General features: G+C 36.3%; 2 protein-coding genes and 1 long non-coding RNA gene across 10 annotated transcripts; 1 reads left to right on the top strand and 2 right to left on the bottom strand.

Moving 5' to 3' along the window:
* SUT2 (sucrose transporter 2) lies at window positions 1-24,016 on the bottom strand. Of its 7 annotated transcripts, XR_014344282.1 has the most exons (16): window positions 23,471-23,983; window positions 22,393-22,462; window positions 19,460-19,509; window positions 9,103-9,201; window positions 8,952-9,016; window positions 8,779-8,863; window positions 8,383-8,416; window positions 8,099-8,198; window positions 7,495-7,570; window positions 3,524-3,883; window positions 3,212-3,355; window positions 2,745-2,978; window positions 2,492-2,555; window positions 2,326-2,369; window positions 1,389-1,650; window positions 1-307 (listed from the first exon to the last, which is right to left on the bottom strand). XR_014344282.1 is itself a non-coding variant. In XM_082894412.1 (15 exons), the coding sequence occupies exons 1-15, from the start codon at window positions 23,747-23,749 to the stop codon at window positions 1,483-1,485; spliced, it is 1,872 nt and encodes a 623-aa protein (XP_082750538.1). In that variant the 5' UTR covers window positions 23,750-23,983; the 3' UTR covers window positions 1,087-1,482. The 7 variants fall into 7 exon arrangements, 3 of the variants coding, with proteins under 3 accessions (XP_082750538.1, XP_028109278.2, XP_082750539.1); XR_003645311.2 differs by lacking the exon at window positions 19,460-19,509 and having other exon boundaries at window positions 22,397-22,462; window positions 23,471-24,016; XR_014344283.1 differs by lacking the exon at window positions 19,460-19,509.
* LOC145802057 (uncharacterized) lies at window positions 15,269-18,512 on the top strand. 2 transcript variants are annotated; one of them, XM_082894410.1, is made up of 4 exons: window positions 15,269-15,353; window positions 15,507-15,583; window positions 16,036-17,649; window positions 17,738-18,512. In XM_082894410.1, the coding sequence occupies exons 3-4, from the start codon at window positions 16,040-16,042 to the stop codon at window positions 18,324-18,326; spliced, it is 2,199 nt and encodes a 732-aa protein (XP_082750536.1). In that variant the 5' UTR covers window positions 15,269-15,353; window positions 15,507-15,583; window positions 16,036-16,039; the 3' UTR covers window positions 18,327-18,512. The 2 variants fall into 2 exon arrangements, with proteins under 2 accessions (XP_082750536.1, XP_082750537.1); XM_082894411.1 differs by lacking the exons at window positions 15,269-15,353; window positions 15,507-15,583 and having other exon boundaries at window positions 15,916-17,649.
* On the bottom strand, window positions 15,457-16,651 carry LOC145802058 (uncharacterized). The gene is made up of 2 exons (XR_014344285.1): window positions 16,533-16,651; window positions 15,457-15,660 (listed from the first exon to the last, which is right to left on the bottom strand). It is a non-coding gene; the product is annotated as an uncharacterized LOC145802058 (long non-coding RNA).
* Window positions 24,017-24,250: the final 234 nt, after the last annotated feature.

The following is a 24,250-nucleotide window of genomic DNA, read 5'->3' as shown; positions in this document are numbered from 1 at the left end:
TATATATATATATATATATATATATATTCTTTACCATTGAGTTGTGTAAAAATCTTAAAATATGTAAAATTCAAGACATAATTCAATAATTAAGAGTGTATTAAAGGCGCTAAAATAGAGAGATTTGAAAATAAAAGATCTTGTGCTAAGGTTGGATATTTGTTGTAGTTCTAAGTACTTATAAAAAAAACTCAACAGATCTACAAAGAAACTGCCACAGTTGAGAAGGTGAGAACCAAACATAGAGTCTTCGATAATGACGAACGCTTCCATCAGAGAGAACAGGTGACACCTCCCAATTCCTCTCCTGCACAAAATGGAAGAATAAAAATGAAAACGAGAGCCAGACAAAATGTTAGTACTCACCCATATCATGCAAGTACTAATATGGAATAAAAAAGAGAATTTTGATTCAGAAATATCATTTTATAACGATGTGGAATAACATGATCAATACTATAAACCATAGTGATAGCGTTTTGTTATAAAATGAAAGGCTTATTAAGACCCAATATGGAAAAACATACCGTTATAGAATTATCAAATGACATTTGAGTTACCAAACTAGGTTTGTTCTATTTACCAAACTAAACACTCCAAAGTAGACTCCTAAACCACCTGGACAACAACAGCTCATCCTATTTCAATACTGATAATACATATGTAAATATATCATATATGTCCATTATTATCGTTATACAAACGCGAAAGTCAGCTAAAGTACAATTTTAGATAAATTAGATTGATAGTTCCTACATTTTACCTCTTATATCATTTTAGTTTTTATACTTTCAATTAATTCAATTTTGACCCTTAATTTTAAATTTTGTGTCAATTGAATCCAATGGATAATGCTTTTAGTGTTTTTGATGAAAAATTATCATTAAATTTGTTAAAGTTAACTTACTGAGTTGAACAAACTTCTAATTTTGCCTTTCAAAACATGACATGTCACTTGAGTGCATATTTTTCATTAAAAAATGCTAACAATTGTAAGCCAATTGGATTAAATTGAAACAAAATCACAAATTTATAGTCAAATCGAGCCAATTAAAACTATAAAAACTAAAATGACAGAGACCAAAATACAAGAACTATCTACGTAATTTGCTCTAAAATTTTTTAACCGTTGAAACATGTTAAGGAAAAAAAATAAAATAAAACAATATCTGATCATCTCAGAAGGCCAAATACATGATGACTTGATTGTTCAAAAAGAATGAGAGAGCAAGACCTCAAACTGTTATCTCATTATATGGCTTTCTATATAAAACGACAATTTTACACTCTACACATACGTTACAGTTCCCCAAAATGGGGAAAAAAACGAATGAATTTGAATATGGAAAAGTAAATCTATCAGACGAGAAATATATTATGTTACGTACTCGTAGCAGCCATTTCTCTGGAAAGTAAATCGCCCAGATTTGTTCTCATGGTAGAGGATCATATACAAGTTGGTCATCTCACGGAGAAAGCAAGTCAGCCAAAATGGAAACCAGATGATTTGAAATTGCTTGATAGGTCTGGCAGCTTAAGAGTTGCAATAACCCCGGCTGCAAAGGCACTCAAGGAAGCCAAAACAAATGCAGGTATGTTTCCTCCACCAAATAGGGCATCCCATGGACCCGCACCGAGGGATATGACCATCTGGGTAAAACAATGACGTACATTAGGGGAAAATGTACAAGAAGTCTCATCCACCAAATATGTATGCCCCAAGGGGTAAAGAAAAATTTATAATACAAAAAGCATAACAATACAAGGCAAGTATGAATGCATTCAATGGCGTAGCTATGAATTTCATTTAAAAGGGTCATTAAACAAGTCATTATTGATGTCATGATATAATATTTTTAGTTATACACAACTTATCAAAATCAACATTCATATCAAACATTGTAATTTTGTATATTCAAAATCACATCAACATTAAACTTGTGTCAAATTTCACGTAAAACAAAAGCAAAGACATTAATACTATTGCTTTAACAACAATGTAGCAAAGATCTACACCTTTTACTTTTGTCCACGCCGAGTTTTCTTTTTCTTAAATTGATGCATCACCTCATTACTTATGCCATCAAACGCATCTTTTTCAATATATGTAATTTTATGTGTTTTTTCCCCATCCTATTGGGTTCAATTTGTGAATTCACGAATTTATTTTTATGTTTCCTAAATTCACCAGGATCACTATGTAGAAGTCCAAAAAATTTAACATTCAGTGGTGTCGCTTGACACCACTGACTAAGCTGTGGCTATGCTCATGAATACATCAAAAATTCAAATGAAAACAGAAATTGACCAAGAGCAATGAACTACCTGAGGTATGACAATTGCAAGATTTAGGACCCCTATGGCCAAGCCTGCGTAGATGCACAAACTCCTCAGTTCACAGTTCAGTGAAACATCTACTCCTCAGTTCACAGTTCAGTGAAACAGAAAAAAGACAAAAAAGATAGAAAAGCAATTTATATTTTACACAAACCTTGACCACCTCCTGAATCAGCAGTCAACTCCGCGGTAACAGAGAAGGGAACACTATAAGTGATCTGCAATATGGACAGTAAATTCATGTAAAACAACAGATAATAACCACAGAACTGGAAGAAAACGAACATGCTGGAGCACTCTTTGCACAAGTTTGTGAATGCATGAATTATTTATAAATATATATGACATGGAATGTGTAAGTCATTAATGGAGCACTGCCTTGCAGCAAAAAATATTGATATACTTACAGCAAGAGGAAAGCCAAGAAGAGCAAAAACCACCAAGGAGGCAATCTTAATTGCTTCATTTCCTCCAATTACATGCTGAATCCCGTTGGAATACTCTCTCACTGAAACCAAACTGATTATAGCAGTGCAAGCCATGCAAGCAAACACTATAAAATTGCTAATTGCCCAAACAAGTCTTGCACCCATCCACTGACACATTGGCTCAATCAAGAAAGAGCTAATGCCAAGAACAACCTATCCAATACAATATGGTGGTTTAATGAAGAGGGGTAACCACGGAAAGAAAAAGACAAAAATAAAGGGGAAACCAAAAAAATATATAAAATATAAAATATAAAAAAATAAAAATAAAAAGACATTGCCAGTAAGATGAACACAACTCTGAAATAAACAATTACTTATTATCATTTTAATTGCCTTCATAAATGGAGAAGTTAAGTTCGTGATGCTCAATTTTGAGTTCTTACTGAATTCAATAGCAAACCGAATGCACCTTCTCTGACACCTTGATCATAAGCTTCAACTTCAGCGACATCTCCTTTCGGGTTCCCATGATAAACTTCTCTCCCCATCCAATCCGTATCGAAAAGGAAAAAGGGAAACCAGGCCAACTGCATGCAAGAGACAGGCTGTTAAGAACATGAGGAAGATGTGTGTGTGTGTGTGTGTGTGTGAGGGATAATAATTGGAAAGAAAATAATCGATCAAAATACAATTTCCCCAAGCCTAACATGACAAGACACCACAAAGTTGTGTATAAGTTTTGATGCATCAATTACCCAGGTAAGAGCCATGACAATAAGTACTGAATGCATGGCTGGTGGTAAATGCCTTAAGCTGGTTAACAAATTGACCAAGACTGCTCCGGGGCTATCACTGAAACTTTCACTTTGGTCTTTCTCATTGTTTGAGTCTGGCTTCTTTAAATTTCTATCCATTTCATAACTACTCTCCGACTTGTTGCCCAAAGCATTGTTAACTACATATGTATCAGGCTGAGATTTTGAAAGGTCAGAGACCATCTGTTGAGAACCATCCAAGAGAGGAGCAGAATCTGATAAACGGTGAGGATGTATTGGTGTTAATGGAACCTCCTTTGCAAAATAGAGGGTCACCAGTGTACATAAAGTAAGGAAAACCTGCACGCAAACCATACAATATTCTTGGAATTCAAAAATAATCTAAACAAAACATATATGAGCAGAATATCAGCAGCAACAAAATTTGACAACAGAGAATGGAATAATTCAGTTAAGTAAATAGACACAAAAATGAACTAAATTGAAGTAAATGCCCAAGGCAATATTTGGAATGGATGGAACTGAAATGAAGAATTACGCAAGGACCGATACTTCATTTTGGTGTGTTATTCAAAAACATTACATAAATATTTCACACATGTTTGGTAACGTTTATGTTTATAGTTTTTTCATTTATACATATAAAAATTTTGAAAACGGAAAACAAAAAATTGTTTGAAAACTTGCAAACAATTTACAAAAATTAACTACAAAAAATTGGTTTTACTTATTTAGACAAAAAAATATATGTATATATATTCATTCCTTCCTCCTCCCACCTCCTCCGGCCACCACCCACTGCTCAACCACATCCGACCTCCATCTCCTACTATCGACAACAACCTTGGGCCACCACCTCCTCTAGACGACCTCTCTCACTTGTTTTCAAAACATGTTTTTAAATCACATGTACCAAACATGTTTTTGTTTTTGTTTTATCAAATATAAACATAAACATATTTAATATTTTCTGTAAACAAAAATAACCATCTAATAATGAGTTTTGAAGGCGGCACCTTCAAAAACATGAAGAAAGCCAAGAAATAAAGAAAAAATCAAAACAAACAAGTGTTTAAAAAAACATACTAAAAACTAAAACCAATATAAATGTATATCAGTATATATGGTATAATAATATTAAAAAAATGAACAAGTTTGAGATCTACACATCTATTCACATAAAGACAAAAATGTACAATTTGGTGCTTAACATGAATAAAAAATCATTAAATAATCAAAGCAACTATCAAACACAATGGTTTGTAATTGTCAATGTTCATAAGTTCCTACCAGCCTAACCTCAATAAGTAGAGCTCTGCTTAGGCTCTAGTTGCCCACAAATGAATGGGTTGATTGGTTTTGTCAATTTTTATGGGCTTTCCAACAAATGAATAAGTTTTTCCAATTTTTTAAAGTTATGAGTTGCATAGAAAGCTAGAGGCATTAGACAGTTTGATTGGTTCAATTACGAAAGGATCTCCTGGGAAATCCTTCCCAATAAAGTAAAGCTAGAAAGCAGGCAGAACAAAGAGTATGCGGAGATTGAATTCTGCTGACTAGAACAGATACGCTTTGCAAAAATATTTCATCTGCTTCATGAATTTCACGAACCCTAAAGCATTTTCCTGCCCACAAACCAAATTAGGGGGGAGAGAGAGAAGTTGTAAAACTCCACTCAACTGTTGTCAAAATATAGTCCCTAGATAGCATAAAAAACCATAAGGTATCAAAACAAAAATAAACATAGAATTAGAGATTTATATATATGCATTCTTGCCCATTTACTTATTTTTATACATAATGAGAAACATTGCGTATCTCGTAGGAACATAACTACAAACTATAAATACACAACAATTTTCTCCTACATCTCTATAAAATCAATGAGTCATAAAGTGTTGTTGTCCATAGCCAGCAACCATATAAAGCATCTCTCTCTCTCTCTCTCTCTCTCTCTCTTTCTCCGTGATTGTGTATTGTATATATACATACATTCATTACAAAAGGGAACGACACTGACTAGATTGAAGACAAGAGACAAAGAGAGAGACAGAGAGAGAGAGAGAGATGGAGTTCCCAAGGATAAGAGGCAGAAGAGAGATGGAGGCAATAAGGCAGTGGAGGCAGGGTTGTGGTGGTGCTGCAATGCAGGACAACTAGTGCAATTGTTGAAGGCTACAAAGAGGTAATGATTAGGGTTGGAACCCATGTACTTTGTTATTTCTTCTTACAATCCAAAGACGGAAAAAAAAAAATCAAGGAGTTTTGAAGTATGATTCATCTAACTTCTGGAAGAAAGACACATGTAAATGGCATATATACATCTATAAAATAATTAAAATCAGGCTTGGGTTTGCATGCCAAGACCTAACTTATTTTGGCTGAGAAATGCCTAGTTTGAAGACCTAAAAAAGCTGTCAAGGCCCAATGGAGATGTATTCACTACTACAACTAAAATGTTGAGGACATTAGTAAATAATAATACCACATTAAGCCATTAGTGAAGGGTTAAAAAAACATAGGGTAAAATACATAAATATATAAAATAAAATAAATAATATATATATCTCTTAAATGACATATGAACATTACATGGCATGGAGAGAAAAAGGGAAAATATGAAAATTTTCACATGGAGCTCCTTTTGGCTTTATGTAATTATGTTGATGGTCAATTTGAGTCCTATTTTTGGGTACTATTAGGTTAGAATGTTGTTGGAAAAATTCAATACTTTGTTATTACCTTCTAGAAGTAAATTTTGTAGATTGCTCAATTGTTGGGTATTGTGGACCCTAATAAGTACTGAACATTGAGCCTAGGGTCCAATTGGGGGGGGGGGGGGGGGGTCCAGGGGGTGAACCACGTAAATCCTTCTACTCTAGGGTGAACCAAGTGGCCCAAATTTTTTTGGATACTTTGGTAATTTCCTGTTGTTTCCACGTTGCCCTAATTTCTATGCTTATAAATTAATGAGGGGCGTCTCATGTATTGGTAGAGAGTTGTAATTGTTGTAATTGTTTTCTGATCATAGTGAAATCCACAGTAGCCGTGAACGTAACCCTATTCTAGGGTGAACTACATAAATTCTTGTGTTCTTATTTGTGTGTGATTTCTTCGATTCATTGTATCTTTCTTATTTGCTATTTTTTCTCTCACCGATTCTAATTAAAAAGAATCGATTCCCTATGACAAGAAGTTGTAGAGGTCACCCGTGAATCATTTTATGGGTCACACATTGTTACTTGGGTCTTATATGGAGTCTATTAATTTTGAAAATACTCCAGCTTGAAGTTAATTTAGCTTCCCAATTTTGAAAACATAGTCCTAATAATAGAATTTAGAGAAATGTGTGATGCTTTCTGCAACCTTATCTTTGGGTGCAATTCCTATGGACTTCTAGATGGGATTCCAAGAGTTTCTTCTTCACTCTCACAACTATTAATCTCTGGACATTGTTCACAACTATTAGGCGGGATTCCCAGAATTTCGTTGTCTTCTTTTTCTTCTACTCTCTCACAACTATATTCTTTACCTTAGGGCCCAAAAAGTGCCATTTTCAAAAATAAAACCCGACCCACTCACACCCATATCAATTTTAACCCCTTTACCTACCTATTAGCATTCAATTTAACTGCTTAAACCGAAATTTAGCAGTTATTCCAGCCTTCAAACTCTGCCAAATCTAAAACTCCTGCAACCTAGAATTTTTTAATTCAAGCCAAATTAGAGTCCTTTCCCACTCTAAACCCTAAATTGTTCTCCCTCCTAGAACCCTAACCCTAGAAGCTTTTCATAGCCAAAAGCCACCACAATTTTCTATTGTGGGTAGCCTCAGGTCCTAGTTTCATAATCTTCCCTTCATCAAAGATGTATTCCATTACAAAACCCCTATGAATGTGATGGGCATGAGAAACCTCTACTGAGAAAAGGTCTATGCAGAAATAACTCACCACTGCAACTAGAAATGCTGCCTTAAGATTTCCACAGGCATCACAGCAGGCTCTACTTTTCAGGAAAGGAAACCACCTGCCCAGAAACGAGTTGTCAGATGAACAATCATCAAGAAATCAGAGTTTATGCAACTTAGGAGATTAAAACACCAATTCAGCATTAATTGAAGCGAAGAAATAGTTTATACAACTCAGGTGCAAATCTTGTGCAAGTTAAAATGGCATAATGACAAGAGCATGGTCACGAATAGACTGATCAAAACAAAACTAGTTCTGGTAGATAGGGGGTGTTCGGTGGAGATTATTTTAAGTTAAAAACTGATAATTAGAAAGCAGATGATAAAGCACCCCTCCCCCAACTTCTAGAAAATCAGCTTTTTTTCAACTTATTTAAGCTATTTCTGCGTAATAAGCTCTAAGCAGAAGTTGCACCAAACAGTATAGCACAGACTCCCAAATTAAAATAAACTACAAGCTGCCTGTATAATCCCCACCAAACACCCTCATTAAGGAAGCTGGACATGAACAGACAAGTGCACGCAAGTATAATATCATTGTAAAAAAATAAAAAATAAAAATAAATTGCATTTATGTAGTTTTTTACCTGTTCCAATTTCCACTAGCGCCAGCAGAGAACCCTATGATGTTTCCAACAGCCATCCATGAGCAAAATATAGCATTTGCAGAATTTCGTTGTTCCGGTCCTATCATAAGTAGTGAGACATTAGCAGTTTAGGAAGACATCCACATGAGGCACTTCGAACGTGATGCTAGAAGATCTATATGTCAGAATCAACAGTCCTTTTAAGATATGGAGAGCAAGTGCATCCAACACATGAGAGAGAGAGAGAGAGAGAGAGAGAGAGAGAGAGAGAGAGAGAAACTCACCCGACAAATCAGCCAGAAGAGCACGTGCAGGGCCCTGCAAAGAATATAAATGTTACTTTTTGATATGTACACACATGTATAGTTGGAAAGAGTTCTCATTTTCTTTTTCTTTTTCTTTTTTTCTTTTTTTTTTGATTGGCACAAGAGTGTCCGGATCAAAGCCCGACTAATCCCCAAGGGTGCACAGGCCCTCGACAAGAAGTTTGCCGCAAGTGCACCATGATTGATTCAAGGGTTTTCCCCCAGTCCAATGGCCCAAGGAATTGTTAGCACCTAAGAGATTTCAATCCTTGAATCTTGGATGGAGCACACCCTCAAGACCTTGCCACCAGGCCAACCCTTCGGGTTAGTTCTCATTTACTACTTTCAATCACAAAACTAATTTAGCAAGCCTACCTGCACAGTATTATTAGCAAGATCTAGCATCCAAAACCCAATGATGAAGACTAAAGCTGCCCTTGTTCGAGTACCTTTGTATGTGCTACATTTGGGAAAGTTTATTAAAACATATTCTTCCACCAAAAAAAGAAAACAATGAAACAAACTGATCAAAAAAAGGCAGCAAATACCTGCAATGCTCCTTTGTGTCCCCTAAGATATATCCAATGTCTGCTGAAAAACCAATTATTATCACCTAAAATTACAACATTTTAGTTCAGTTGACATAAAGCAAAATATACAACTGGTGGAAAAATAAATGCACGGCTCTTTAATGCTCACAGCAGCTGAGATCATGACAGATCCAACAAGAATAAACGGGCGTCTTCTTCCATATTTGGAAGTGCATTTATCACTCCAAATACCTACACAAGGTTGAACCTGCAATTCAAATAAGGAAAAAAAGTTAAGAAAGTCTACTTGTAGACATGGGGAACTGAATGATACACATTCTTCCAGTTTACAACTTTCTAAACTGAATGTACCAACACATCTACCAACAAAAAAAAAAAAAAAAAGGAATAGATAAACAAAAATAAAGAATTACCAAGGCAGGGTTAGGCATGTGACATGAAAAGTATCATAGTAAACAAAAAGTACAAGCAGAGAAATCATACCAATACATGTCAAGAAAACTTGTAATCAAACATTTCCACCGTAAGCATATCAGACACACTAACCAGAAATGGTGAACCTGTGCCAACTTTTTGGCAGAGAAGTGATTCTCTATTTCTACCTTGCACAATATAGCTGAAATGAAAAAGGTGCCTCTGAAACAAAAGCATCGCTCAAAGGAAAACGGTTCCTTTGAAACAAAAGTGTCAAAAAATACATCTTGGTGTTCAGTTTTTTCAATGAAACTCAATGTAGATAGCTCTACGAACTCTTAACTGAAGGTACCTACATTGGATTTGTGTTGGGTTTAGGGTTAAGAAGGCTTCTAGGGTTAGGATTCTAAACGGTAAAGAAAGTTTCTAGGTTTTCTGAAAAAATGTGTGAGATTTGGATTGATTATCAAAAAGGCATGCCGTGTTTTCAGATTTGTGATTGTTGGAAGTTCTAAGCAGTAGCTTTTTCAGTATTTAGTGTAAAATCAAAGGACCAAAACTATGAAAAGGGCCTAGAGTTGTTAGAAATGAATAGGTTAGGATTTTGGGGTTAAAAAAACTACTTTGTCAGACTATCAACAATACCTTGTGTATAGTGGTTTTGAAGGAGGAGAAGTGATGCAGTATAAGAAGCTTAAGAAAGAATAAACTCAAAGAATCGGTGCTATTTGGAAATTGGCATGATTTCAAAGAGAAACCGATAGGAACTATACATAATCATTGTTAAAATCTACCATCACCTACTCCACCTACTACACCTACCACCACCTACTACCACCTACTACACACCTACCACTACCACCTACTCCACTACATCTCCTATATAAGGAACCCCTCACCATTTGTAATATATAATATACAACAATCAATAATACAATCATTTCTCTTTATACATTAAATTTCTACATGGTATCAGAGCAGGTTTAGAACCTACTATTTTTCGCTTCACCGGCGGGCGGCAACCTCACCTTAGCCGTCCGCCGGACCTCAACCTAGTTCCCTAGAATTTTCTACACATACCTTGAAATTTCTTCGAGTCCACCACCTTCACGCCCAACTCTTTCGAGTCGCTGTCCTTGACTCACCCAGTCAACCCATCACCACCAATTTTCTTCCTTGAAGCTTCCTCTGTTCTCGTCCCATCCCTCATTCGCAAGCAGTGACTACCAAAGTAGCGCAGTTTTCTTCTTCACATCATCAAGCAAAAGCAGGAAGGAGAACTTTGCCCTTAACATCATCAGAAAAATGTCAGGAGAAGATGGTGGTGTTGTTGCAGAGATACCTGCTCCAACACCTGCTCCAGCTCTAGGCGAGCCCATGGACATCATGACAGCCTTGCAGCTTGTGCTGAGGAAATCACTGGCTCATGGAGGGCTTTCACGAGGGCTCCATGAAGGTGCCAAGGTGATTGAAAAGCATGCTGCCCAACTTTGTGTGGTAGCTGAGGACTGCAACCAGCCAGATTATGTTAAATTGGTCAAAGCACTTTGTGCTGATGGGTTCTGATGCTTGCAGTGTGCAGTCCAAGGCATTCCAGTAGGCGATCACGTGGTTACTATTCAATCAAGTTAAAAAAAAAAAAAAAGCGCCCCTCACCCAGGTGGCCTAACTTTTTTATTATTATTATTATTATATCAAATAATCAATACATTCATGTTTTCCACTGGCAGTGTCCACTTTTGCATCCATTTCCACTTCTTTATTTATTTTTTAATCAATTTTTCTGTGACTTTTGCCACCACTTTTGACCCAACACTTTTTCAACCCCTTTAATTTTTAATTTATGTTCTCTTTTTTATCATTTAAATACTCTCTATCATGTGCCCACTCAGACAACAATCTATCATCTTATCCTTTATTTTATTATTGATAGGACAACCATTCTTCTTTTTCTTTTTTTTTTATTTATTTATTTCTTTTTTTATCTCCTGTTTGAAACCATAATCATCTCTCCCACCAAACCATCTTTCACATTCATACCCACTACACTTTTTTTTTATATATTTCCACCGGGTGCTTCTCTTCTTTTCTTTCTTTTCTTTTCTTTTTATTTATTTATTTCTTTTTATTTATTTATTTTTTTTTTTTTTTACTCTTCTTTGTCAAAACAACAAAAAAAAAAACCAACAACAAACATCCACACACTCTTTTATTCATGTGGGGGTTCACCCCGATCCCCATTTTACACCACAAAAAAAAAAAAAAAAAAAAAAACACAACAACAAACAAAAAAAAAAAAAAAACAACAAAAGATTTGTTTTCTTGTCTGCAGACGGCCACCCACCGACCTCACTTCTTCGCCTCTTCCGCCGGTCTTTTCTTCTTGCCTCCGTCCTGGGTGGCCCTTGCCGGTGTTGCCTCCGTGTTTCCCACTCCACTGGGCACGATCACTACTCCCTGCTCCTCCACTGCAGCATATGGCGGACCTCCAAATCGGAACATAACGGTAGCCTTCCGCTTCAGCTCCTTATTTTCCGCCTTTAGCACACTTATCTCTGCTCGCGCATCCTTATACATGCGTTGGAGCAGAGCCAGTTGGGCGTTTAACTGCTGCACCTCATTTGTCCTACTCTGCAGCCGGTGCGACAAGTTTGTGACCGCCGTCATGGTCTCCACACATGACTTCAAAGTATACTGATTGGCCTCAATATCAGTTTGCACCGCCATTTTTTGCTCCACCGACCGCATCGGAAAGTTCAACGGAGCAAAACCAGAGGCGCTTGGTTGAGGTTCACTGGCCACCGCACCAGTTATCTCTCTTGTTGACTCGTTGAGGTCGGGAAAGAGAGTGAGCAGACCACGGGACGAAGAGGCCATATTCTGGATAGCTGAACGGGAAGACGAGGCCATGTTATGGGTTGCTGAGTGTTTCAGAGAAGGGTTGGTTACAAAGTGTTTACAGAGTGTTTCAAGATTTGCAGCTCTTAGTGACAAGCTCTCAGAGAACGAAGAGGTTTCAACTGGTTTGTTATGCTTCCAAGCCTCAGCCTCCGCTTCGGTTTATAAAGACCATGATGAAGAGGCAGACACGCGCATCATGCGCCTCTCGGTGCTCGCCGACAACTTGGGCGGGCCTTTTGATGGCACGCCTTTTGACAGATTGGGCACACCTTTTGAGGGTGCGACTTTTTAGGGGTCCGACAAGACTCTGCAAACTGTCCCGACATTGATTCCGGTTAGCTCCTTCATGGGTCCGACAAGACTCTGTAAACTGTCCCGACATTGATTCCGGTTAGCTCCTTCATGGGTCCGACAAGACTCTGTAAACTGTCCCGACATTGATTTCGGTTCGCTCCTTCATGGGTCCGACAAGACTCTGTAAACTGTCCCGACATTGATTCCGGTTAGTTTCTACAAGGGTCCAGCAAGACTCCGTAAACTGTCACAACAACTGTCACAACATTATCTGCTACAACGGTCCGACATGACCCCATAAACTATCTTCTACATCGGTCCGACACGAGCCAGTGTCTTCTACATCGGTCTGCCATAACCATACAGTCTTCTACAACGGTCTGACACGACCATACAGTGTCTCCTATCCATTTTTTATTTTTTCAGATTATTTTCTTGTTTTGTTACTCTCTCCAAACTCAAGTTGGTTAGTTCCTATCCCCCTTGAGTTTGCGGGGGGCTGTTAAAATCTACCATCACCTACTCCACCTACTACACCTACCACCACCTACTACCACCTACTACACACCTACCACTACCACCTACTCCACTACATCTCCTATATAAGGAACCCCTCACCATTTGTAATATATAATATACAACAATCAATAATACAATCATTTCTCTTTATACATTAAATTTCTACAATCATGTTTCTAGTATTATTAGTGTTTTATTTCATAATTATATTTATGCTTTCTACGATTTTTAGGTCAAGGATATTTTGGTAATTTTCAAATTTGCTGACATGGGTTGCAGGAGTCGCCCATGGGTTGTCTTGTAGGTTAAGTTATTTAATTAGTTTCTATTTATGTTTCTTATTTGATCTTATATTGGTTTTAAAAATTCACATATTTTTAGTAGTTTTCTTTTTTAATTCCAGTTGGAATAAGAAGCCTCTAAAGTCTATATAATGCTTATAATTTAATATATATATATAATCAAGCCAAACCAAATCAAGCCTTAATATATATATATATATATTTTATAAATAGATTGGGAATTAGAGTTGACGTCAAAGTTACCCAACTCGCACCATTAGGGTGGCTCTACTTTGACTAGTTTCATAAAAGAGAGAGGAGCCGCTTTGACCAAGGCATGTGATACCTCGTAAGGTGTACTACACATTACTAGTTCTTGGCACAACCTGCAAGAATGAGTTGACCTACACAGCCCAACTGTCCTATAAAAGGAGGTCTCCAACTCCATACAATTTACAAACACAAATCTGAAGGAGAGCTGACTCTCCTACACTTCGCTAAGAGGCCACTCTACTAAGGTTGTCTCAACTCTTCCTCTCCACCTCCGGTGGTCATGCACCATCTTTGTGCCAATCATGATTCCCAGAAGGCCCATGGTCCATACAAATCACCATAGACCTCCCATAAAGATAAAATGCAATGCCTCAACAAGATGTTGCAAATGAATAGAATGGGAGCAAAGTCTTTGCATCCTCAACGTACATGCAATATCCATTGAGTAAAGTTCCTTGCAACTAATTGAATGATTCACTGTTAATATTTTGTCCAAGACTGCTATTCATGTTAAGATATCCATCTTTAAAGAGGTCAAAACAGATATCTGAACCCAACCACTCAGCACCTCAAGAAAAAATTCAACCATGATCCGTGAACGGCAATGTCCAAAACTTTCGCCACCTCATCACAATTTAAACAAATGAAGCAAAGGAATCCAAACACAGAGAGAGAAAAGCTCATTTTCCATTACTGCCTCTCAATCAAGGAACTCAAAAGTTGTGAACACCATACAATTCATAATAAAAGGTGATTTCTTGTCAAACAAGGTTATGGCATAAATGAAGAATAGGCAACAAAAATGTATGAACAAACCAACTCTACTTTAAAAAAAAAAAAAAAAATGTTCTACACGAATAAAAATAAAAAATCCATAGTCATTGCTTTATGACCAAACAAGCTTAGTAGCATGGTTACTACCAAGAGAACTCACTTCTAATGTCTTTATCAACCACCACACTACACATAACACACTTCTGATATATCTAAACACATATATCAAAGATGCCTTTGCCGTGTCCAAAAAATTCAGAATAAATTTTATCACTTCACCACATGCTAACCATGTGTGGCAGTTGGATATGTTGTAGAGATGTGTTGCTTGATTTTAGTAACAAAAACAGAAGGAAAAAACAACGAAAATGAAAATAAACGCAAAAGGTTAATCCAACTAATCAAAAAAATAAACAATTCCATCTTTATCTATATCTAGTTATAGTAATTGAGAGGCTCAATACCTCCAATAGCTAAAATACTAACATCCAGCATTTTCCAATGCCATGATTGCCATCTATGAAGCACGGGTACTCCAAAAATAGTGCCGTACACGCACCGGGTACTTACCGGGTGCGGGTACGCGTACCGGTACGGCTGCACGCGTACCGGGTACGGCAAAAAGTAGCTGGGTACGTCTGCCTCTGTCGGGTACGGCATGGGTACGGCTCGGGTACGGCATGGGTACGCCTTTGGTGCGTTTTGGGTACGGCGGGGCAAAAATCGAATTTTCTGGAGAATTGAGGGGCACCGGAGCAATATTAAGAAAAATTAAAAAAAAAAATATATATATTTACGAAATTACGAATGAATTTCTTTTGCCCTAATGTCATCACTCTTGCCCTAATCTGTCATCAGTCGAGCAAAGAGGAGAAGCGACACAGCACGAAGAGGCGACGGCGACCCACCATTCCCTTCCGGCGACGGCGACGCAAGAGTTCCGGTGAGTCTTCTTCTTCTTCGTCTTCATCTTCTTCTTCGCCTTCTTCTTAGCCTTCTTCTTCTCTGTTTAATCTTCCTTCCACCCTCTTCTGTCATCTTCTTCGTTTCTTCTTCTTCATCTCTTTTTTTTTTTTTTTTTTTTTTTTTTATACAGAGATCACCAATCAGCAAGCATCTATTTTCAATTCGTCCCCTGCACTGCATATCAGCCACCTAGCAACCAAGCAACTGGTCAGAATCTCTTCATCTCTATTTTTTTTGATTTTTTTTCTTGTTTCTTGTTTCTTCTTCAGAGGTATAATCTGAATCTGATGTAGAACGAAAAAAAAATTAGAGAGGTATTGAACCCAATCATATTTAGAAAAAAAAATAAAATAAATAAAAAATGTTAATAAATAATTAATCTGCTGCAAGTGTTAATAATTATAATCTGATATTAAAAAAAAAATTAGATCACAAATAATTATAATCTGATGTTAATAATTATAATCTGATGTTAAAAAAAAATTAGATCACAAATAATTATAATCTGATGTTAAAAATTATAATCTGATGTTAAAAAAAAATTAGATCACAAATAATTATAATCTGATGTTAAAAAAAAATTAGATCACAAACATTGTTAATAATTAATCACAAATATTATTTTTAATCATCAAAAATATTATTTTTTATGCTTATAGGAAAATGAGTTCATCAGGCAGTTTAGGTTCATCTGCTGCAAGTGCTTCTGCTCCTTCCATTGATCAATCTGGAGATGAAAATGCTCCTCTTTGGGGCTATGTTACAAAATTAGTTAGAAGGGGAGAAGGAGGAAGTGGTAATACAAAATTTAAGTGTAATTTTTGTAACATTGAGTACCAAGGGTCATATTCTAGAGTTAGAGCCCATTTGTTGCTACTTACTGGCCATGGAATTAGAGTGTGTGCAATTGTGAAGAACAAGAGTGATCTTCTTTCTGAAATTCGAAAGGCAGATCAAGAAGCTGAGAATCGGAAAAAAATGGCAAAGCCAAAAAATGTTCCTTTACCACCACCATCTTCTCAAATTAGTGCTAGCCACGGCAGTGTAGAAGATGTTGGAACATTTAGAATGGAAGGTTATGCACCAAGAAAGAGAAAGGCAATTGGGAGTAGTCCTTTAGATAAGGCATTCAATCAAAGTGTTAGAGAGCACTTACATTCTTTAATTGCACGTATGTTCTATTCAGCCGGTTTGCCTTTCCATTTGGCTAGGAATCCATACTTTGTGGATGCTTTTCAATATGCTGCTGAGAATCAAATTGTTGGGTATGTCCCTCCTGGATATAATTTGTTGAGGACTACCTTACTTCAAAAAGAAAGGGCAAATATTGAAAGGTTATTGGAACCAACTAAAAAATCATGGGATGAGAAGGGGTTGAGTATAGTATCTGATGGATGGACTGATGCACAGAGGAGGCCTCTCATTAATTTTATGGCAGCATGTAATGGTGGAGCTATGTTTATAAAAGCTGTTAATTGTGAGGGTGAGACCAAGGACAAGTATCATATTGCCAAATTAATTAGTGAAGTGATTGATGAAGTGGGTCCTACTAATGTAATTCAGGTAATTACTGATAATGCTCCAGTTTGTAGTGCAGCTGGATCAATTATTCAAGGTAATTATCCGAAGATCTTTTGGACACCTTGTGTAGTACACACTCTTAATCTTGCTCTTAAGAACATTTGTGCTGCGAAGGAAATTGGAGTTGCTGCATATGCTTATGATGAGTGCCATTGGATCACTACTGTGATTGATGATGTAATGTTTGTGAAAAATTTCATCATGAATCATTCCATGAGATTAGCTATTTTTAATGAGTTTGTACCTTTGAAGCTACTTTCTGTTGCAGATACACGCTTTGCATCTGCAATTGTTATGTTAAAAAGGTTTAAACTTATATATCATGGTCTCCAAACAATGGTGATAAGTGACAAATGGGCTTCTTACAAGGAAGATGATGTTGGGAAAGCAAGTGTTGTAAAGGAAAAGTTGTTGAATGATGTTTGGTGGGATAAGATTGAATATATACTCTCATTCACATTGCCAATTTATGAGATGCTCAGATTTTGTGACACAGATAAGCCATGTCTACATTTGGTTTATGAGATGTGGGATTCAATGATTGAACGGGTGAAGGCATCCATCTATAGACGTGAAGGGAAGTCAGAAAATGAAGAGTCATCCTTTTACTCTATAGTGCATCAAATATTAGTGGAAAGGTGGACAAAAAGTAGCACACCTCTTCATTGCCTTGCTCATTCTTTGAATCCAAGGTATAATTCACATTAGAGTCATAGTTTATACTTTAATTTTTTTCATTGCATAATTTACTTATTATTTTTTTCTAATTATGAAATCTAGGTATTATAGTGGGATGTGGCTTCATGAAAATCCCATTCGTGTTCCTCCTCACAAAGATGTTGAAATTTCTGAGATGAGAATCAAGTGTTTTAAGAGATACTTTCCTGATTCAGATGAGAGAAGAGTTGTTAATACAGAGTATGCGAAGTTTTCAGGTTGTTTAGAAAGTTTTGGTGACTCTGACTCAATATGTGATAGAGGCGTAATGGAACCAGTGGTTTGGTGGTTGGCACATGGCTCTTCTGCACCTACGCTCCAATCTTTGGCAGTGAAATTACTTAGCCAACCATGTTCCTCATCATGTTGTGAAAGGAATTGGAGCACCTACTCTTTCATTCACTCTATGAGGAGGAATAAAATGACACCACAACGGTGCGAGGATTTGGTTTTTGTGCACTCCAATATTCGCCTCTTATCAAGAAGGAGTCAACTATACACAGAAGGAGAGACCAAGTTATGGGACGTTGGGGGAGATGCATTTGATTCATTGGAGGGTTCTGGTTTCCTTGAAATTGCAAATCTTTCACTTGATGAGCCAGAGATGGAAGCTGTTTTATTCAATGATGAAGTTGATGGAAGTGAACTTTGAAGTGTCAAGTTTAGATATATAGGGCTTTCTTTTGTTTTTTTTCATTTGCTTGTGTTATGAACTGAATTGGCCTTGTTTTTCTTTTGGTGTTGGTTGTTTTTCCATTGCTTGGATTATGGACTGAATTGGTGTTGGTTGTGTTGTATTGAATTGAAATATATTAATATTTGTCTTTTAGTTTTATAATTCTCTTTTTAGTTTTGATATTTAATTTCAATTTGTAGGTTGGATCTTCTCACCATAATTATAAAAAATAAAAAAATAATAAAAAATATCGGCGTACCGCAGCCGTACCCGTATCCTACTTTTTTGGAATTTTGCCGTATCGGCGTACCCGCACTCGTACCCGTACCGTACTCGTACCCGCACCCGTGCTTCATTGATTGCCATTAATAGAGCTGCCAACGAGCTGAGCCCAGCAGAGCTTTAAGGTGTTGGATTCAGCTCTACATCCTAAGGATGTGATCAAGTTCAGCTCATGTTTGTCAAAAGCACAGCCCCAGTTCCACCTGCTCAAACTTGCTGGGGACTATTCCACAAGCTCATGGCCCAAGCTTGAGTAAGCTCAGTTTAGTCCTGTTAATTGGTTTTGAGTAACATATGTTTTATTCTAACTGATGGAAGACTAAAAAGCAAAGGACAAAAGAAAAATTCATGATGCAACATATCTTGTAAGTTGTCAGCCAATCATGTGACTTGTGGGCAACTTTTTTACCTTTTATATCATATTATGTTTACAACAATTGCAATGGTCAAATTTAAACATGAGGATAATAAATAGGTATGTATGTAACTTTAAGGGAATTACAAAACCATTGCAAGTTCACATCCCTGAACCCAACAAGCTAAACATCAGCCTGAAGTGGTTCATGTAATAATAATGGGACCAACATCAAATCAAGTTTGAGTTGTTCATGAACAGTTTGGGTCAGTTACAACTTTGTTTCAAATTTTTAATATCTCTGAGGTAAACTGTAGTATCTTGAAACATGGCAAACCTTCAAAATGAATCATTACCACTCATTACTTCACTAATTTAAAAATTTTTACAGTCAGTATATGGTTTGACTACAAAAAAATTGTATGAGAAGAGAAGTTATTGTTGATAGTTGTACAGATCTAATGTTGCTAACCTGCAAGGTCTGCTGTACAGGTGCTGACACCAATTTTACCACTTTCAGATCTATGTCTGCAGCTAAAAAATTGATTACTATTTACCAAAGAAAATCATTCCTGGTGTAATAATCGATTGCATGGAGTTTAATATTCTTATCTGTATTGATGTTTTAAACGAGGCAGGTGCAAAAGGACTAAATGACGAGTCTTTATCACATAAGTTCTGGTAGAGTACAAGCTGGTACAGTGCAACCAAAAAACCAAACCAATCAAACAATAACCAAAACCAACCAAACACTCTTCATTTGGTTTGATTCAATTTTCAAGGCATTCTACTTGGTTTTGTTCAAGACATACTAACACCACTGGATCTTATTTTAGATTAGGGTTAAGATATTGGATAAGCCAGATCAACCAAAAATTGACCTTTAATACAACAACTTAAAGTAACTTTAGGTTCAGCTTCTTTCTTTCTGTTCATGATAATGAATGATTTGGATCACATACAGATTTAAAATAGGAAGTATCATTAGCCAAATTTTTATAAAACTCAATTAATTACATTTCAGTCTAGGATTTTCATTAAGTAGTAATAAGGGGAGAAATTATATCAATAAAAATTAAAAAAAATAACAAAATTCCTATAAACTTTCCATAATTTCTGAAGAGAATAGAGAATCGAAAGAGGAGACAAAACTCCTCCAAATCAAACCAAACTAAACATCAAATAATCTGGTTTGATGTGGTTCCAAAAGCTAATGGTGGGGTTTCAGCTTACAGAAATGGAAACTGATCCTATAATGGTTTTGTTTAAGTTATCGATAGTTCACAAATCAAGATAAACTCATGAAGCGTTGTCAAGATTAAGACCTTACATCTCCAAATAGCTCACCAAGGAGGAAAGACTGTTCCTCTACCACACAAATCCTGATAGAAAGACAAGACAAAGAACATCCCATGCTTCGATATCTTCCACACTACAGCGTCCTAGTTGGTCCCTTAAACCCTCGACTCAAAGATACAACCAAAGAGAGTCTCCATGGACTAAGGCCCTGTTTGGCAAGTAGCTATTTTAGCCAAAAAGGAACCAAAAAAGCCAAAAAAAAATTAATTCATACTAAAAAGTCAATGATTCCTTACCATTCACTCCACAAAGTCAAAGATTCCTTTCCATTCACACTATTTTTTGCATGTTTTTCCATAAAAAGCCAAAATTTCCTTCCCAAACATATTGATTTTTTTTCATTCCATATTTTAGTCAAAAAGCAACTAAAAAAGTCGCTTCCCAAATGGACCCTAAGGCCTCATTTGGCAAGTGGTGATTTTAGCCAAAAAATCACTAAAAAAAATCAAAAAGGCAATAATCTATACCAAAAAGTCAAAGATTCTCTTCTCTCTATTTTTTGCACATCTTTTCATAAAAAATCAAAAAGTAATCCCAAACATACTAGTTTTTTTTTTTACATCATATTTTAGCCAACAAGTTACTAAAATAGCCTGCTCCCAAACGAGGCCTAAATCTCTAATTTTTCCAACTCCCTTGTAAATTGTGGATTCCATTTCACTCCTCTAAGGTGGTCCCATCAAGGAACATGACCTTCAAAGTAAACAAATTAGGGAACATGTCCTTCAAAGTTTTGTGGCCACGCCATGAGTCCAACCAGAACCTCACCCTTCCCCCGTTACTCACCCTAAACAAGATTATTTTGAAGAATTCACCCCAAACACTCATGATTCCTTTTCATAACCCCAACCCATGTGAGACCATAAACCCTGCCTATGACCTAATGTCCCCAAGTGCACCCATACCTCCTCTCCATAGCCTCTCTCTTCCACATTTAACCTCCATAATCATTTCCCAATAAAGTATAGAGGAACTTATCCATCTTACAAATCCCCAAACGTCCCCTATTGACTAGCTAAAACACACTCTCCCAATTAGCCAAGTGGTACTTGAAATCCCCCTACCCCCCCCCCCCCCCCCAAAAAAAAAAAAAAAAAATCCCCACAAAAAGCCACTTTGGAACCTCTATACCTTTCAAAGTTCCACCATAGAGCATAGAACAATAAACAGAGACATCAGAAACAACCTATGGAAAGGAACTTTTATTTTGATGAGCTAGCTTCTTGTCAAATCTCTCCACCACCTATCTCAAAATTGACTAGGCTTTAAATGAAGAACCAAACAAAAAATCCAAGTATGAAGTAGGCAATGAATCAAAATAGAAATCCAAGATCCCATGTCATCCACTTCCCCTACCCTAATGAGAGCAATCTTTATTAAATTAACATAAAGTCTAGAAACAACCTTGAAGCATAGAATAACGCACTTAACAACCTCAATCTTCCTCCTTAGATTTGTAAAAGAGAACAATATCATAAGCAAACAATAGATGAGACAAACGTATCCAACGTCCACCTCAACCTGTACTTCAAACCCATTAACTAGACCTTCCCTTATCACCCTATTAATCATACAAATTCTTTAGAATCTTCAACGATCTTCTTCTTCTTTTCTTCTTCATAAATCCACAATTTCAATGATTTTGTGAATATGTCCTAATTTCTATAATAGAAATGCAGTACACCAATAAGCAAAGGAAGAGGTCATTGAATAAAAAAATTATGCATGCACACATATAAACACATACCATTTCAATATTCTGACATGACCACGCCATGTTTGTGTCCATCTTTGTTTCACTATATCTGTGTCATATTGAATCAGGGCCTAGAGGTATAATCAGGGCCTAGAGGCATGTGCAACCAACCCAGAAGTCAGATTTGCTCCTAAGCTGTGATTTAGTCTACCAATTAAAATAACAAATATATCTAAATACTACAAACATATCAAATCTCATGCAATGGCATCACTAGCAAAATTTCCACACAAAAGTGATATGATTCAGTAGAGCATCCAACCCATTGAAAATAAAGTTGCAGTCATCACCTACCACAAGGCCTGTAATAGGGCCACAAAGCCAGATAAATGAAGAAAAAGCATGTTGTATTCCAAGCGTCTGCATCAACGGGTCAAAGAAGAGCATAGTTAACCCAACAAGAATATACACAATCCGCAATGAGTATTATATACCACAATGTTGAAAATTATAAAAATTTATTCACATGAACATGTATGTACCTATGTTTATATGCAAGTGCTTATATAAGATCAATTCGTATATTTATGCATCTACATAACAGATAAAAGCAAGTGCAATAGTATATGAAAAATATAAGATCTAGTTAAGTAATTACATTACCTTTAAACGTCCTTGAAGCCTTTAAAAGCCAAATATATGCGTGTCACAATTGCAAATAACAATTTTGTTCTCTCTCCAAATTACTAACAATTTCTTATATAAACAAACAAAAGCACTAACGTAAGGCAGAGCTTGCCATATAAACAGTACTTTTCACCGGATGTTGTTTAATTTAATCAAGCAAAATGCATATATCAAATGTGTTTCACTTCAATCATATATTTACTCATTGTCTAAAAACTCCAATTTATCCAAGTCAAGTTAAACTAACAACCATTGCCTTCCTATTGTATCTCCAACGCTGTTTGGTACAACTTAAATGAGATGCTTATAGCTTATTTTAATTTAGGAGTCTACAAAAAAATTGGTCACTACAATTAGCATTCATTTGGCCACTGAGAAAATGGGAAAACAATAAAGGTGAAAAATTAGTAATTTCTCTCTTCTTTTCATCCTTAATCTTCTTGGGTTTCATCTTAGTTTAATGGAAAATTCTGTTTTGCGTTTATGTTTAGGGTTAGTTCTATGATTTAGATTTTAATGCAGCATCTTTGTAAGCATGTTAAGATTCAAACTTTCAATCTTTCCAACAAAACAGAGTTAAGCATAGCATCAGAATTTGCAAATGTACAACTTCAAAATTTCACTGATTCAGTCCAAATGTTCATGCTTTCTCTCAATATATTCTTAAAACCCAAAATTAACATTCAATAAATCTGACAATTAAACACAAAATCTAGATTTTTACACATGATAGAGAGAGACCTGAATGTAAGGAGTGAGAAGAGAGAGTTGCAAAGCCCAACCGAATTGAACACCGGCGGCGACGGTGCAACTGAGAATCAAGGTCGCCAAAGCGGCATGCTTCGGTGGGGGATGAGAGGGAGAAGAACTGGAAGGCAGATCGGAGTCGATTCCATTTGAAAACCTTGATTTCTCATCAACCTCAATCTGATGATGATGAGGTTGAGCTTCCTCCAAACCCACCAATTCCACTTCCTGTCTCAGATTCTTGTAAGGCACCCGGATCGAGACCGAGTCCATTTTCACCTATATATGAATCTATCCTTATATATGAATCTATAACTGTGTCTGTATATATATATATGATCTAGTTGATCATGGCAATAGATAGATCCAATTCTCTGGTTTTGAAATGTAGAGAGCGATAGAGCGAGGGAGCGAGAGAGAACGAGGTGGGGGGAGATCAAATTTGGGCGATGGGTCTCTTCTGGACTCGGGTGTAGGGGGGTGGGATGATGGATAAATATTTTCCACATTCTCACAAAATTTTATTTTTGGTTAAATTACATTGACACCCTTGAGAGTTTGTCCAATTATTATCACTCTCGATATTTTGAAAATTATATTTTTACTCTGGTTAATAGTCTCATTTCATAAATTCTGCTTAAATAAAAAGTAACAACTCTTAGTAGAAAAATAAAAGAAATTACATTAAAAAAAAAGTAAAGAAAAGAAGAAAAAAAAGATGAAGTAAAGCAAAAAAAAAAAAAAAAGTGCATGAGTTCAATGTTTTTATTCTGT

Source organism: Camellia sinensis, chromosome 11 (assembly GCF_055761805.1).
Source record: "Camellia sinensis isolate YWXY chromosome 11, ASM5576180v1, whole genome shotgun sequence".
Taxonomy (NCBI): domain Eukaryota; kingdom Viridiplantae; phylum Streptophyta; class Magnoliopsida; order Ericales; family Theaceae; genus Camellia; species Camellia sinensis.
Note: the sequence above shows the minus strand (reverse complement) of the source record. Positions and strands in the feature narration are given on the sequence as shown.

Coding starts and splice junctions, on each gene's coding strand:
- SUT2 (XM_082894412.1), bottom strand. CDS start 23,749: ATGGACTCGGTCTCGATCCGGGTGCCTTACAAGAATCTGAGACAGGAA. Junction 19,510..22,392: donor TATTACAGGCCTTGTGGTAG/GTGATGACTGCA, acceptor CTGCAGACATAG/ATCTGAAAGTGGTAAAATTG. Junction 3,356..3,523: donor TTGTCATGGCTCTTACCTGG/GTAATTGATGCA, acceptor TCTTGCATGCAG/TTGGCCTGGTTTCCCTTTTT.
- LOC145802057 (XM_082894410.1), top strand. CDS start 16,040: ATGAGTTCATCAGGCAGTTTAGGTTCATCTGCTGCAAGTGCTTCTGCT. Junction 17,650..17,737: donor GCTCATTCTTTGAATCCAAG/GTATAATTCACA, acceptor TATGAAATCTAG/GTATTATAGTGGGATGTGGC.